General features: G+C 44.3%; 2 protein-coding genes across 3 annotated transcripts; one reads left to right on the top strand and one right to left on the bottom strand.

Annotated features, from left to right (window-relative positions):
- Window positions 1-1,757: 1,757 nt before the first annotated feature.
- Window positions 1,758-4,406, bottom strand: LOC106567972 (E3 ubiquitin-protein ligase MARCHF5). 2 transcript variants are annotated; one of them, XM_014137913.2, is made up of 7 exons: window positions 4,230-4,406; window positions 3,720-3,806; window positions 3,415-3,617; window positions 3,111-3,241; window positions 2,709-2,883; window positions 2,406-2,572; window positions 1,758-2,310 (listed from the first exon to the last, which is right to left on the bottom strand). In XM_014137913.2, the coding sequence occupies exons 2-7, from the start codon at window positions 3,746-3,748 to the stop codon at window positions 2,137-2,139; spliced, it is 879 nt and encodes a 292-aa protein (XP_013993388.1). In that variant the 5' UTR covers window positions 3,749-3,806; window positions 4,230-4,406; the 3' UTR covers window positions 1,758-2,136. The 2 variants fall into 2 exon arrangements, with proteins under 2 accessions (XP_013993388.1, XP_013993379.1); XM_014137904.2 differs by having other exon boundaries at window positions 3,720-3,835; window positions 4,230-4,386.
- Window positions 4,407-4,855: 449 nt separating this feature from the next.
- On the top strand, window positions 4,856-12,866 carry acty (Beta-centractin). The gene is given in 11 exon segments (NM_001165405.1): window positions 4,856-4,986; window positions 6,527-6,591; window positions 6,708-6,783; window positions 6,872-6,997; window positions 7,240-7,364; window positions 7,471-7,687; window positions 9,949-10,041; window positions 10,197-10,371; window positions 10,485-10,546; window positions 10,695-10,735; window positions 10,819-12,866. Coding segments are annotated over 11 exon segments (1,131 nt in total). The 5' UTR covers window positions 4,856-4,938; the 3' UTR covers window positions 10,922-12,866.
- Window positions 12,867-14,344: the final 1,478 nt, after the last annotated feature.

Raw genomic sequence — 14,344 nt, 5'->3', positions numbered from 1 at the left:
AGAGTTTGGAATCTGATTGATTGATTGCTTCTGTGGACAGGTGTCTTTTATACAGGTAACAAACTGAGATTAGGAGCACTCCCATTAGGAGTGTGCTCCTAATCTCAGCTCATTACCTCTATAAAAGACACCTGGGAGCCAGAAATTATTTCTGATTGAGAGGGGGTCAAATACTTATTTCCCTCATTAAAATGCAAATCAATTTATAACATTTTTTACATGCGTTTTTCTGGATTTTTTTGTTGTTATTCTGTCTCTCACTGTTCAAATAAACCTACCATTAGAAGCTGTTTAGAAGCCTCTTGGACCTAGACTTGGCGCTCCGGTACCGCTTACCGTGCGGTAGCAGAGAGGACAGTCTATGACTAGGGTGGCTGGAGTCTTTGACAATTTTTAGGGCCTTTCTCTGACAACGCCTGGTATAGAGGTCCTGGATGGCAGGAAGCTTGGCCCCGGTGATGTACTGGGCCGTACGCACTACCCTCTGTAGTGCCTTGTGGTCGAGCAGTTGCCATACCAGGCAGTGATGCAACCCGTCAGGATGCTCTTGATGGTGCAGCTGTAAAACCTTTTGAGGATCTGAGGACCCATGCCAAATCTTTTTAGTCTACTGAGGGGGAATAGGTTTTGTCATGCCCTCTTCACGAATGTCTTGGTGTGCTTGGACCATGTTAGTTTGTTGGTGATGTGGACACCAAGGAACTTGAAGTTCTTAACCTGCTCCACTACAGCCCCGTCGATGAGAATGGGGGCGTGCTCGGTCCTCATTTTCCTGTAGTCCACAATCATCTCCTTTGTCTTGATCACGTTGAGGGAGAGGTTGTTGTCCTTGCACCACATGGTCAGGTCTCTGACCTCCTCCCTATAGGCTGTCTTGTCGGTGATCAGGCCTACCACTGTTGTGTCATTGGCAAGCTTAATGATGGTGTTGGAGTCGTGCCCTGGCCGTGCAGTCATGAGTGAACAGGGAGTACAGGAGGGGACTGAGCACACACCCCTGAGGGGCCCCTGTGTTGAGGATCAGCGTGGCAGATGTGTTCTTACCTACCCTTACCACCTGGGGGCGGCCCGTCAGGAAGTCCAGGATCCAGTTGCAGAGGGAGGTGTTTAGTCCCAGGGTCCTTAATCTGGTAATGAATGGTGTTGCTGTTGAAAAAAGTTGAGGAGACTAAATTACTTGGTGTTACCTAAGATTGTGAACTGTCATGGTCAAAATATATAGATTCAATGGTTGTAAAGATGGGGAGAGGTCTATCCGTAATGAAGATATGCTCTGCTTTTTTGACACCTCACTCCACAAAGCAAGTTCTACAGGCACTAGTTTTATCTTGTTATTAAATGTTTTTATAAGAAACTGTTTTCATAGTCAACTTACACACAGCACTGACACACACACTTACCCCACAGGTCCAGAACAAATTCAAGGAAATGTACAGTATTTTACAGAGCCATGATTTCTTGTAACTCTTCCATTTTATATAGCACAAGTGAAAAGCAAACCTGGTTTAAAAAAATAAAATAAAGCAACACCTCACGGCACAACGCCTCTTCCTCATGTGACCTACTTGTTGTGTGTATGTACTGACATGTATGTGTAACTGTTAGATGCACACACACACTACATGTTGTTTTTAAATGTATGCAAATTGAAAAGTATTTTGTCTAATGTCGCTTTATGTCGGACCCCAGTAAGACTAGCTGTCGCTATAGGCGTTGCTAATGGGGATCCTAATCAATCACATCAAACAGAGAGAATGCAGAATTTAACAATCAAATCACTTTATTAGCCAATTCATTCATACAGGCAAATAAAATAGCATGGGCTCTACAGTGTACAGACACGCTCACACATACAGTCATGGTTGGGTGGATATCTTACAATGCAAATAGAAGAGCTGGGTTGCATTCAGGAGACATAAATGGGAGAAAAAAACTAACAATTGCAATCCTACTGGACAAGTTCTCTGTTTGGAAATATAATTTGCCTCCTAAACACACCCCTTATCTGAGTAAAATAAAACTACATTGCGATTGGGAACAGAGGATTCTGGGAGGCTGTCAATCGTTTCTGCTGTCCTTGTGTGCCGAACTACAACTCTTCCCCCCCCCCCGGGTTAAGGTTGGGGAGTCTTGCATTCACTCATTTCCGCTGTCCTCTGTGTCGTCTTCTCCCTCGCTCCGTCCCTCCATCTCTCCGTCTCTAACTCTCTCAGGGTAGTTGAGGATGTGGCGGTTGGCCTGAATGAGGTACTGCTGCTGTTTGAAATACACCTTCAACACTCCCTTCATCACCACAAATGCTATACCACCCTACAACACAGAGAGAGAAAGAGAGCGAGAGACAAACATAAAACAAATGCTTCCTCAGCCTTGAGACATACTGTACAAATACACTCTCCCCTCACCAGAACGGTGCGTTGCAGAGATGAGGGTACCCTGCTGAAGATCAGTCGTCCCACCAGGCTGGCTACAGAGGGGAAGATGAGAGCTCCACACAGAGTACGAGACACTGACAGGTGGTCCCCTCCATTACCCCCATCAGCTGGCACACGGGGCAACGGACGACCTATACCTGGGAGGGAGGGGAAGAACGCATTTAATTTGCAGAATGTACTATATGCTGTAACGTTTACTAAACCTCTAGCGTTAACCATACCTCAGACAGACAACCTGTCTTCTCACTTTTGTATGTATGTATGCATGTATACCTGGCAATAGCAGCTGTAGTTTAGAGGAGTGTCTCTGCCACAGCCTCAGTATGTAGTCCTCCCAGCGGATCATCTTGCCCAGGACAAGCATCACAGGGATGGTAGGTAGACCCATCAGGAGGAACAGAGGATCTGCTCTCTCCATCACATCCAAGCCCTTCTTATGGCCCACCACCTGGAGAAAGAGGGGGAGGGGTAGAAGATGAGGGAGGGAGGGAAAGAGGTGAACTGGGACTCCTGTGTTTTGAGTTGCATTGTTGTTCGCAATGGATTCACTGAACTAGTTACTGAACTAGTGAGTAGTTAGTGTTAGTTATGGGTCAAAGGTTAGAGGTCAAGGGTAAGGGTATAATGGGTATGACAGGGTTAAGGTTCAGGGGTCAGAAGTCAAGAGGCATGTACCTGCATGACAGTCACAGCTCCATAGGTGACAGCTGACCAATAGACTGTCCCCACCACCACACCGGCAGCAGTGAATGGACTGGCCCGTGACAGAGCACTGTCCATCTGCTGGAGGAAGTATACCAACGGCCCTGGAGGGTGGGGGGGACAAACATATACAGACAGTCATTAACTAACTGACACATCTGGACATGAAAGCTACAGATTAGAGCTTTCATTGTGGTGTGTAGTGTGTTTGTGTTCGAGTTGGTTTGTTCTATATCCCACCTTGGGTAAGATGATGCCGTGTGTGTGTGTTAGTTACCCAATTTGGGAAAGACAATGCGGTACTCTGTGCCACACTGAGGGCAGCTGACGGCTCCTCCACTGTTTCCTTTCTGCTTCTCATCGAGCCAACGCTGCAGACAGGCCTGGTGGATCCACTTGGTACAGCCCTTACATCTACAGGGGCTCACCCACTCTGCCACGCGGTCCTCTCTCTCTGTCGCAAAACACACCCAGCAGTGCCTGGAAACACAGAGTGAGACACAGGTTAATACGCGTGCATGCGTTTGCGCGCACACACACACACACACACACACACACACACACACACACACACACACTTACTTCTCAGGGGGCTCCTCCACACAGGCCATCTTGAGTCTGTTCAGTTCCTCTAGGTCCCCGTCTCACCATGGGCCAGCCAGGCAAGACCTACACACACATTCTTTCTCTACATCTTGCTAAAATATAGACAGCATTTATTTACTAACTGCCTGTATTAGCTTGCTTCTTCTACATTCACAAACTCAATTCCGGTCAAACTTGTAACTTAGCTGGCTAACTGGCTACAAAGGCCTTGGCTAAGTGACATGCCCCAGTGACCACTGTAAACTAATCTTAGCTATAGTTAATGCTGTGATGCATATTTTCAATGTTTTAGTTGGATCAGAAAATGACATGTCCATACAATTTGCCATTCATAAGTTTTAATCGCTTTGTGATACTTGCTAACGGCCAAGTGTTAAGAGTAGCCATACTAGCTTCCTCCGGTACGTAACTGCCTAGCTAGCTAACTATAGATTAGAGGAATTCATAACTTTTAGTTGTTGTTGAATAATGACAGTGGTTTCTTACCTCGACAATACCTCTATATAAAAACCCGAAGTACCTTACAGTCAGTTTTTTAACTGGTTGGATGACAATAAAATAGTTTTTATTTATAAAAAATATTCGAACTGCCTGTCCTACGGACGAACAAAAATACATAGCAGTCCTTCCGGTCACAGACACTTTTTCTTAAAGGCAAATACATTTTTTTTTTCTCCAACTTGAATATTTTTGGATGTTGTGGAATTTACAGACAGATAAAACATACATAATTTCTGTTCACTAATAATTACCCATTATTTCCCAAACATGCACATAATAATGTAATAGACATTATGTTTCCACCCTCTCTGATGCTCATCTATTCATCTTGTAAAGGGGGAAAGTTTATTTAGCTGAAGGTACATTTATTCATAAAGATGGTGATGATGATAATAATGATTATGATAATGGAAAAGCAAGCCGGCAAAAACAGTGCACAAGCTCACAACCCTGAATCTGGGTTTGACAGCAAGCACGTGGGCTCCAGCTGGCAGTATTGCCATTGGCTGTTGCCAATGTCAGTCTACTCTAGAGACAACCGCATACCTACTGGGTTGGGTTGTGATCAACGCAAGCAGCAGCGACCACTGGTCTGAAACCAGAGGACAGGGCGTTATTTACATGATTAAAATATCAAATAGGCAAGATTGTATCAAAGGAGTAATAGAAACATATCTTAAACAATCAGTTCGTCATGGAGTCCTATGACATTATAGCTAACCAGCCGGTTGTGATCGATAATGTAAGTATGATGTCACTCATCCACACCCTTGCCTAGCTAACGACTAGCAAGGGAGGTTAGCTAGCTAGTGTTGTAGGCTTTGATCGAAGATTTTTTATAACTAAACCAAGATAGGCCACAGGCTGTCGTTTCCAATGGAAACAAAGTCATAGTGGGCAGAGCCAAGTACGAGCTAGCGAGATCCTATTGGCCTGTTCTAGCACACATCTGCATATTTCCGTCAGGGAATGCCTATTCTGAAGTGCGCGTGTGCAATAACTCAATTCGCCTTTGCACCCCTTCTAAACGCCATTTGTTTTTACTTTGGCAAATGGGAAAGTCTACAACAGATTCTAGTTTTGGGAAAAGATAACTGTATTGAGATCAAATGCTTAATCAATAGGACATTTGCATAATGTTTGCCAAAATCCATCTTCTCCCACTGCCCGCCACTGTGCTTCCTCTCACTACCATATTTGGTAGTGAGTGGAAACGCCAAGCGGATGATTCCCATTTATACATCCGGTGAAATATCTGTCTTATTGTTCTAGCTGTGCTTTGATAGCTGACATTACTGAATACATTGTACTAGCTGACTATTCATCAATATATTCCAGTTGCGCTTAGCCAGCTCTTTCCACGTGCACCTCGTGTTGTAAAATGTCTCTTTGTCAAATATGTATGTTGCTGTGTGTGCTGCAGAATCAGCCAACGTTAGTTAGCCAGCTTACGTTGTTATTTTTCATCCAAACACTGGTTTGCCTGTATCGTCTCCATCATATATGTTCTGTTCTGGAAGAATAACTATCTAGCTAGATTTAAATGACACATTCACAGTTAACGTCAGGCACTAGCTATGTAACTAGCTGCAACACCGGCTAGAAACAGTTGTGTCGCCGGGAGACAAACTCCACCTTGCGAACGGCTAGCCATCTATGCGAAATGCGTTGGCCGAGAAAGAAGTTAGCTATTGCCACCTGTCACTGATTATGCGCACTACACTAGAAATAAACTACTTAATTCCAAAATGAGCTTCTTTGTTAAATAATTGGTCCTGAATGAGTGTACCGGACCTTACAGGTGATAACTGTTGTTGTCAACATAATACTGCCTGTGTCATCTGTTGCCCTGTTATGAGCCCAGAGGCCTTTCATGGGCTAATGTTTTACTCAAACCCTTATAACTATTAATTATAAGGAAACACTAGGCATGTTAAAGCCCAGTGATGCTGCCATAACCCAGCAGATAGGTGCTGTCTCAGACAGAGTGGGATAATGCCTTCCGCTGCCTCAGGCTGTGTCTTATGACTCAACACACACGAGGAGTGTTAATTGTGGTGGGTTGGGACAGACAACTTAAGTAGTAATAGCTTGATATGAATAACTTTCTTTCCTGTCCTATCTCTCCTAATTTTCCCTCTACCTCCATCTGTCTCGATTCCCACGGGGGGCCAGCACAGAAAAAAAAAATGTATGAAATGTATGCATTCACTACTGTAAGTCGCTCTGGATAAGAGCGTCTGCTAAATGACTAAAATGTAAATGTAAATGTCTCTCCCCAGGGTTCAGGTGTTGTCAAAGCTGGCTTTGCTGGAGACCAGATCCCCAAATACTGCTTCCCCAACTAGTAAGACCTCCTTTATTTGTACCTATCCTACATCAATAAGACACAGCTGTGATTCAGATCGATAACATACATGGGGTTGTTTTTAACTGTGTTGTGTTCTGCTGTGTGTGATCCAGTGTGGGCCGTCCCAAGCACGTGCGCGTGATGGCAGGAGCCCTGGAGGGGGACCTCTTCATTGGACCCAAAGCAGAGGTAGGCATCATACCATAGCCTTACACACACACTATGAAGGGGCCTGTTTCAACAAGCCTCTAACCCTTCTCTTATCCCTCCCTCCCAGGAGCACAGAGGGTTGCTGTCAGTAAGGTATCCTATGGAGCATGGTATAGTGAAGGACTGGAACGATATGGAGAGGATCTGGCAGTACGTCTACTCTAAGGAACAGCTGCAGACCTTCTCAGAGGAGGTGGGCTCTCCTCTCACTTCCTTATTCTCCTCCTCCCCTTTTCCTGTCTCTAATCTCCTCACTGTGTGAACAGTTAACCATTGTTGTAAATGTTAGGCTTCTTGATTTATTGAATTGTATAAAAAATTATGGATGTTGTGAGTGTGTGAAAAGTATTTAACAGACAAGGGAGCTAGTATGACTAAGAAAGCGATTTTCAGCCTTCTGGCTCGCATGCTAACTGGATCTGTCTTCCCTTCCAGCACCCTGTCCTGCTGACTGAAGCCCCTCTGAACCCCAGTAAGAACAGGGAGAAGGCGGCTGAGGTGTTCTTTGAGACCTTCAACGTTCCCGCCCTCTTTATCTCCATGCAGGCAGTCCTCAGTCTGTGAGTACGCACACTGTTTGTGTGTTTGTGTACATACCGTGTGTGTTAGTGTGTGCAGGCACGCTTTTGTGTGTTTGTTATACTCATGCCCCTTTTTCTGGTCCAGCTATGCGACAGGGCGTACCACAGGTGTGGTGTTGGATGCGGGCGACGGGGTGACCCATGCGGTGCCCATCTACGAGGGCTTTGCCATTCCCCACTCCATCATGAGGGTGGACATCGCTGGAAGGGACGTGTCCCGTTACCTCCGGCTGTTGCTACGCAAGGAGGGCTATGACTTCCATACCTCCGCAGAGTTTGAGGTGGTCCGCACCATCAAAGAGGTAAGGGACGGACAGTGTGTGACCTAACTAGAAGAAAATGAAGGGCTCAGTAGGAATTGCTGTCAATTAGGACTGGGCGATATGGTTTAAAAATCACATCTCGATTTTTTTCAAACTTATGGGTGATTCACAATATATGTATCTCTATTATAATAAAAAAATAATGTTCTCTCTAAATAAGCATTGTTGTACAATTAAAGGTAAATGCACTGCATTTCAAACAGTCAGCAATAATCTAATGAATTCAGGGCTTGTGAAGTTATACCTAGGATAAATGTAAGCCTTCCACAACCATAAGACACACTAATAATTATTTATCAAAATAATTCAACCTGCTTTTTAACATTTTTATAATCACTGATCCAGCTTTCAAGTCTGTCTATGAAATTGCCCTTTTTTGTTGCAAATGTAACCAGAACCATGCATAATGCACATTCACTAATAATGACTAACTTCTTAAAGAAGCCATTAGGCTATAGAACATTAACACAGGACTCATCAACAATCTCTCCAGCCCACGTGCTAGTGATTAGCCAGCTAATTTTATATTTCAAGTTTAGCCAACTTGGATGTATTTGCTAGCTAACAAGGCTAAACAGTTGAATAGTTGTAAACACACCCTGCTGTCCGTCTCCAGCTGTTTGAACAGCGTGCTAGCATGTCCACTTTGTTCACATGCTTTATCTTGGTCAGGTCGCAGTTGTAAATGAGAACTTGTTCTCAACTTGCCTACCTGGTTAAATAAAGGTGAAATAAAGTAAAAAAGTGGTCTACCTTATTTCTCAGAATGACAACGAGTTGCCAATTCCTTATATAATTGCGTTTTATGCTTATTGCACATTTATAAAACACAGACTAGAAAGTATAAGACTTTGTCTATAATGCTGCTAGCGGTACTGCAATGCCACGAGCGACAAACTGAGCCTTTTTCCACAATCAATGTTCATTGATACTCCTGTTTTAGTAATGTCTGCTCTCGCAATGTGAGGAGTTGAGACATAAAAAGGGCATCGTCAGAAAGGTTAACTTGTCCTTTATTACAGTTAAATAATGTCTCAATGTGTTTCAGTGTCCATATGACTGATTCTGTTGGACCAAACCTCAAATTGAAATAGCGATTTCAAACCGCTTGTCAGAGAGACAAGCGGGCTTATTTTCTTTGGGCTTATTTTGGACCTAAGTTTGTCATCTGACTTTGGGACAACGACTCCCATTGTTAGGGCAGAGACATGAGCATCTCATCATTATATACAGATCTCTGGTGTAAATGGGGAGGTGCACACAGCACAGGAGGAGCAAAAGAGACGGGGCCAAAAATACAACACGAGAACAAGCGGACAGAAACGCTCATAAAGACAAAATGCGATACAGGCGTTTGGAATATCGCAGAAAAACATATATTCAAATGAATCTAATTACCGTAAATTCCGGACTATAAGCCGCAACTTTTTTCCCAGCTTTGAACCTCGCGGCTTAAACAATGACGCAGCTAATATATGGATTTTTCCCGCTTTCAATTTTTTTTTCTCCAAAATAACACATTCTGTGACATGCTCAGTTTTTTGGCGGCATGAAGCTTTCATTAGACCAATGAAATTGCCGAACGGGTTAAGGTCAAACAACTTTTTTGTTTACTGTTTAGATTAAATCGAGCGCTCTCAAACTTCCCATCATTCTGATTACGGTAGTCATTTTGTCACCCTCATCATGGCAAAGACACGGAGAAATGCATATGATGCAGCTTTCAAGTTGAAGGCGATTGATCTGGCTGTTGGAAAAGGAAATAGAGCTGCTGCACGGGAGCTTGGTCTTAATGAGTCGATGATAAGACGTTGGAAACAGCAGCGTGAGGAATTGACTCAGTGCAAAAAGACAACTAAAGCTTACTGCTAATTTTTTTATTTTTTGTTACAAGCCGTGTTTCGTTAAAGCCTATTTATTTTTGTTATAAGCCGTGTTTCGTTAAAGCATATTTATTTTTGTTACAAGCCGTGTTTCATTAAAGCCTATTTATTTTTGTTATAAGCCGTATTTCGTTAAAGCCTGTGTAAAGTTCATTTGTTTCAATGTACCGGTAGGCACCTGCGGCTTATAGACATGTGCGGCTTATTTATGTTCAAAATATATATATTTTTTAAATTCAGTGGGTGCGGCTTATATTCAGGTGCGCTTAATAGTCCGGAAATTACGGTAATTGAATATATTGGCCAGCCTAACTGTCAATAGGGCTGTGTTGGTAATGTGTGTGTTTCTGTCCTCAGAGAGCCTGCTACCTGTCCCTGAACCCCCAGAAGGATGAGACTCTGGAGACCGAGAAGGCCCAGTACACCCTCCCCGACGGTAGCACGCTGGATGTGAGTCAAACACCACACACACACACACACACACACACGCACACACACACACACACACACACACCTTTGTTTTATTTTGAGGGACTACAAACATCAACATCATCATCACTCTGACACCCAGTTGACCCTAACTCTGACCTCTGCCCCCTGTCCAGATTGGTCCAGCCAGGTTCCGCGCCCCAGAGCTGCTGTTCAGGCCAGACTTGATTGGAGACGAGAGCGAGGGGATACACGAGGTGCTGGCCTTCGCTATCCAGAAGTCTGACATGGACCTCCGACGCACACTCTTCTCCAACATCGTACTGTCTGGAGGATCCACACTGCTCAAAGGTTACACACACACACACACACTGACCAACAACAACTAATACTAGTGTGTTGTGAAAGTGGGTGTTTTCTCATGTGGTTTAAGGCTCCTTAGCTAACAGTCTTTTCTGCTGCAGGCTTCGGGGACAGGTTACTAAGCGAAGTGAAGAAGCTCGCTCCCAAAGACGTTAAGATCAAGGTACAGTAACTAATGACCCAACTTTTCACCTCTTCTTGGCCAGAGCTCAGCATGTTGCTATATGAGTCTGTTTTTAGCATGTGTGGGCAGGATGTCTCCTCAGCAAGTCCCTGCTGACTTTCTGTCTCTCTCTGTGTTTCCTGTCCAGATTTCCGCCCCTCAGGAGAGGCTCTACTCCACGTGGATCGGGTAAGAGATCACCACACAGACTCACTCTCACTCACGCATCTCTCTATTCCCTAATCCCTCTCTCCTCTCCTCCCTCTGCGTAGTGGCTCCATCCTGGCGTCGTTGGACACCTTTAAGAAAATGTGGGTCAGCAAGAAGGAGTATGAGGAGGACAGAGCACGGGCCATCCACAGGAAGACCTTCTAACACCGCTGCCCTTAAACTGACCTCAACATGACCTATCTGCCCTGTGCTGCCCCAACCTGTCATGACACTACCCTCCAATGCTCCTGTATTTGCTCTGTTGCCCCACATTACTGATTTGCCCCAACATCTGGAACTATCCCCACAGCCCAAAGTCTGCCCCAGTCTCCCCCTCTCCTTAAGGCCTCCCCCATCCTCTGGCCAGGGGACTTTCCATATACTCCCTCCCTCAATTCAGCATGCCTTCTGTTACCAGCCATGTGGGAGAGAGCAGGGTGGCCCTTCAGGCAAGCCTGTGGCCCTCTCACCTCCTCCCTCCTCACACACCCAGGGCTGCTGGGCATCTGACAATACTGTGGACTGTTCTTTCTGTTCTTAAAGGGGCAATGCTATACTCTACTCAACCCTGAAGTATTTATATTAGTCTCCTATCTACCCTGCCCTGTACGATACCTTGCATCATATCATCCAATGACAAAGAAGGTTAATGTTTTTCGATTCTGTAAGAATTCCATTCCAAACCGAAGAGATTGATTAAATTTTTTTGCGTTCTTTACAGTTACAAATCACCATGTTAATGTCAATGGTTGAATTCGCCATTGTTTTATTACATTCTTTGTTTCCATTTGTTGAATTAGATGGTGTTGAGGGTCAGGGTTAGGATAGTCTGCTACAGGAATAGATCATGCTACTCTCTGTAGATGGGTAAAGAATACCACTGGGTTTTACATTGGCTCATCAAATATTCAAGGAATTCATTGGAAAACATTCAAAGAACTTCTCTTTCCACCAACCCTCCCACATGTGTTCTTCAACAATGACTAATGGACATGCTTAGATGACAGCAATGTTTAACGCTTCCTTATGATGTGTAAAGTATCTCCATTCAGCTAGCTGTGTTTTTTTTCTCTTTGTTTGAAAATGACATTAGTGGAAATGGTTTGATAACGAAGGACGGGTGAGATGTATCCTGCTCACTCGGTACCAAATCCAACGGTGGGATTTCAACTTTAAATAACCATTAGATGACCATTGCTATTTCTAAATGACCGTTTAAGATATAACAGTTAAACTTTGGGACCAGTTGAATGGGACACTTGAATGCCTTGTAAAGATTAAACATGACAAAGTGCTGTCCATAAAACATGTTAGTGTTCTGTACTGCACAGAGAGACTGATCTGAGAGCTGTATGCCTGGACAGGATCATCTCTGAGGAGGTCCAAGTCTCCACTAACCATTGATACAGGTTCATATTTAATAATCACCTTTCTGGTTAACCTTCAGATTGATGAAGGCTTATCTGATCCTAGATCTGTGGTTATGGGCAGCTACAACCTGGAGTGATCTCTGATCTCAGTGTTAGTCAAGGGTCAGGCACTAGCTGAATATTGGGTGAAAGGCCACAGAGATCATCGTTTTATTTCTCTCCAAAGACTCCATATTTGGCTCCATTTAAAGGATGGTGGAGATCACCTGTTAAATGTTCCCTGTGAGTTCTTTTAAAACACCGTAAGTGTATGGGTTAGAACATTTGAGAGAGAGCTAGGTTTAGTTGCTATAGACTGTAGTAGGACCATTCTCATAATAAGCATGTAGAAGCACAAGATGGTGGATTATTATCAGTTAGTTTTCTACCCTCTATTCCCCCCTCGTGTACCACTAGAAGTCTGGGTGTTATTATGGCTAAGCTGATTTCCCTACGTCTCAGTGGCAGTAAAGGGGTTGTGTCCAAATCTGCGTCCGCCTTGCTCCTGTGCCCTGGCACCGGAAAGTCCACTTCAGATTCTGGGTGTTTTTTAAAAGGTTCTAAACTTCATCAGCCTTGTGTACAGTGGACCGCTTTTCAAAACGTCAAAAAATCAAATAAATGTACAATACTGTTTATTCAAGTGTTGCTTTTACTTTTCATTTTGTAAATTCAGTATAATAAATAAGTTAATGACTGCTGTTAGGTCTCTGGTCTTTGTAATTAATTCATCTTTATGATAATCATAACCAACAGGATGCTATGAATTGTTTCATACCCACTTCAGTTACACTCTGGTGACTTTGGTCACATATTAAACTAACTTATAAAGGCTTTATAAGGCATTCATTCAGAAGTACTACACATGCTTTACAATGAAAGCCATACCACATTCATAAGCAAGTCATATAAGATAAACTGAGAATGCTCTTGGGATCTTTTCTCGGTCACTCAATAAGAACATCACTATCGTCTGCTGGCTGGATATTACGGTTGAAGTTGATAGCACCATATTGTCTATGTTGGCAGAAATCCACTTTCCAAAAAGCAGAGAAGAATATAGGGGGAGGAGTTTACTCCCAAGTAGCTGTGTATAGCCTACCTGTGCAAAGGAGAAATTAAAACTTTAGCTTATTCTGTAGATTTCCTGTGCAGTGTGTTCTCGAAACGTTGTGTAGATACAGTATGTGTGTTTTATAGATTTATGGAGTAGATCCTTGGGGATGGTTGTTGGGGACACACTGTGATTCTATTCACCCATGATGATGGCCTGAAAAAGCAGAACATTGATGAGTTTCTCCAAGCAGGGAGTCAGGACCTCCAGCAGCTTGTAGAGAAATGTGGGAGCAGGTACCAGGTCCTCAACATTTAGGACAGGGCCCATGGTACTCAGGTTCCAGAGCTGCTGGAGCAGGTACCAGGTCCTCAACATTTAGGACAGTACCCATGGTACTCAGGTTCCAGAGCTGCTGGAGCAGGTACCAGGTCCTCAACATTTAGGACAGGACCCATGGTACTCAGGTTCCAGAGCTGCTGGAGCAGGTACCACATCCTCAACATTTAGGACAGGGCCCATGGTACTCAGGTTCCAGAGCTGCTGGAGCAGGTACCAGGTCCTCAACATTTAGGACAGTACCCATGGTACTCAGGTTCCAGAGCTGCTGGAGCAGGTACCAGGTCCTCAACATTTAGGACAGGACCCATGGTACTCAGGTTCCAGAGCTGCTGGAGCAGGTACCAGGTCCTCAACATTTAGGACAGGACCCATGGTACTCAGGTTCCAGAGCTGCTGGAGCAGGTACCACATCCTCAACATTTAGGACAGGGCCCATGGTACTCAGGTTCCAGAGCTGCTGGAGCAGGTACCAGGTCCTCAACATTTAGGACAGGGCCCATGGTACTCAGGTTCCAGAGCTGCTGGAGCAGGTACCAGGTCCTCAACATTTAGGACAGGGCCCATGGTACTCAGGTTCCAGAGCTGCTGGATCAGGTAGAGGAGATGGTGGTAAGAAACAGAGAGAGATTCTACAGCAGTCAGACCTACCAGGAGGCGGAAGACCAGGTCAAAGAGATGGAGGGAAAGATCTAGAGAGAGGAAGAGGAGAGGAAACAAAGGGAGGAGTGGAACTTGAAAGAGAGGCTTGAGGAGTTGCAGGACTCTCTGATACAGATAGAGTGA

This window comes from Salmo salar, chromosome ssa01 (assembly GCF_905237065.1).
Source record: "Salmo salar chromosome ssa01, Ssal_v3.1, whole genome shotgun sequence".
Classification (NCBI taxonomy): domain Eukaryota; kingdom Metazoa; phylum Chordata; class Actinopteri; order Salmoniformes; family Salmonidae; genus Salmo; species Salmo salar.
The sequence above is the reverse complement of the archived record's forward strand: the minus strand, read 5'-3'. Positions and strand labels throughout refer to the sequence as shown.

What these genes read in the sequence shown, in the direction of transcription:
- LOC106567972 (XM_014137913.2), bottom strand. Translation starts at nt 3,748, where the DNA reads ATGGCCTGTGTGGAGGAGCCCCCTGAGAA. An exon ending in GTGGAGGAGCCCCCTGAGAA is followed by an intron (nt 3,618 to 3,719) that starts GTAAGTGTGTGT and finishes CTGTGTTTCCAG; the next exon opens with GCACTGCTGGGTGTGTTTTG. An exon ending in ACTACAGCTGCTATTGCCAG is followed by an intron (nt 2,573 to 2,708) that starts GTATACATGCAT and finishes CCTCCCTCCCAG; the next exon opens with GTATAGGTCGTCCGTTGCCC.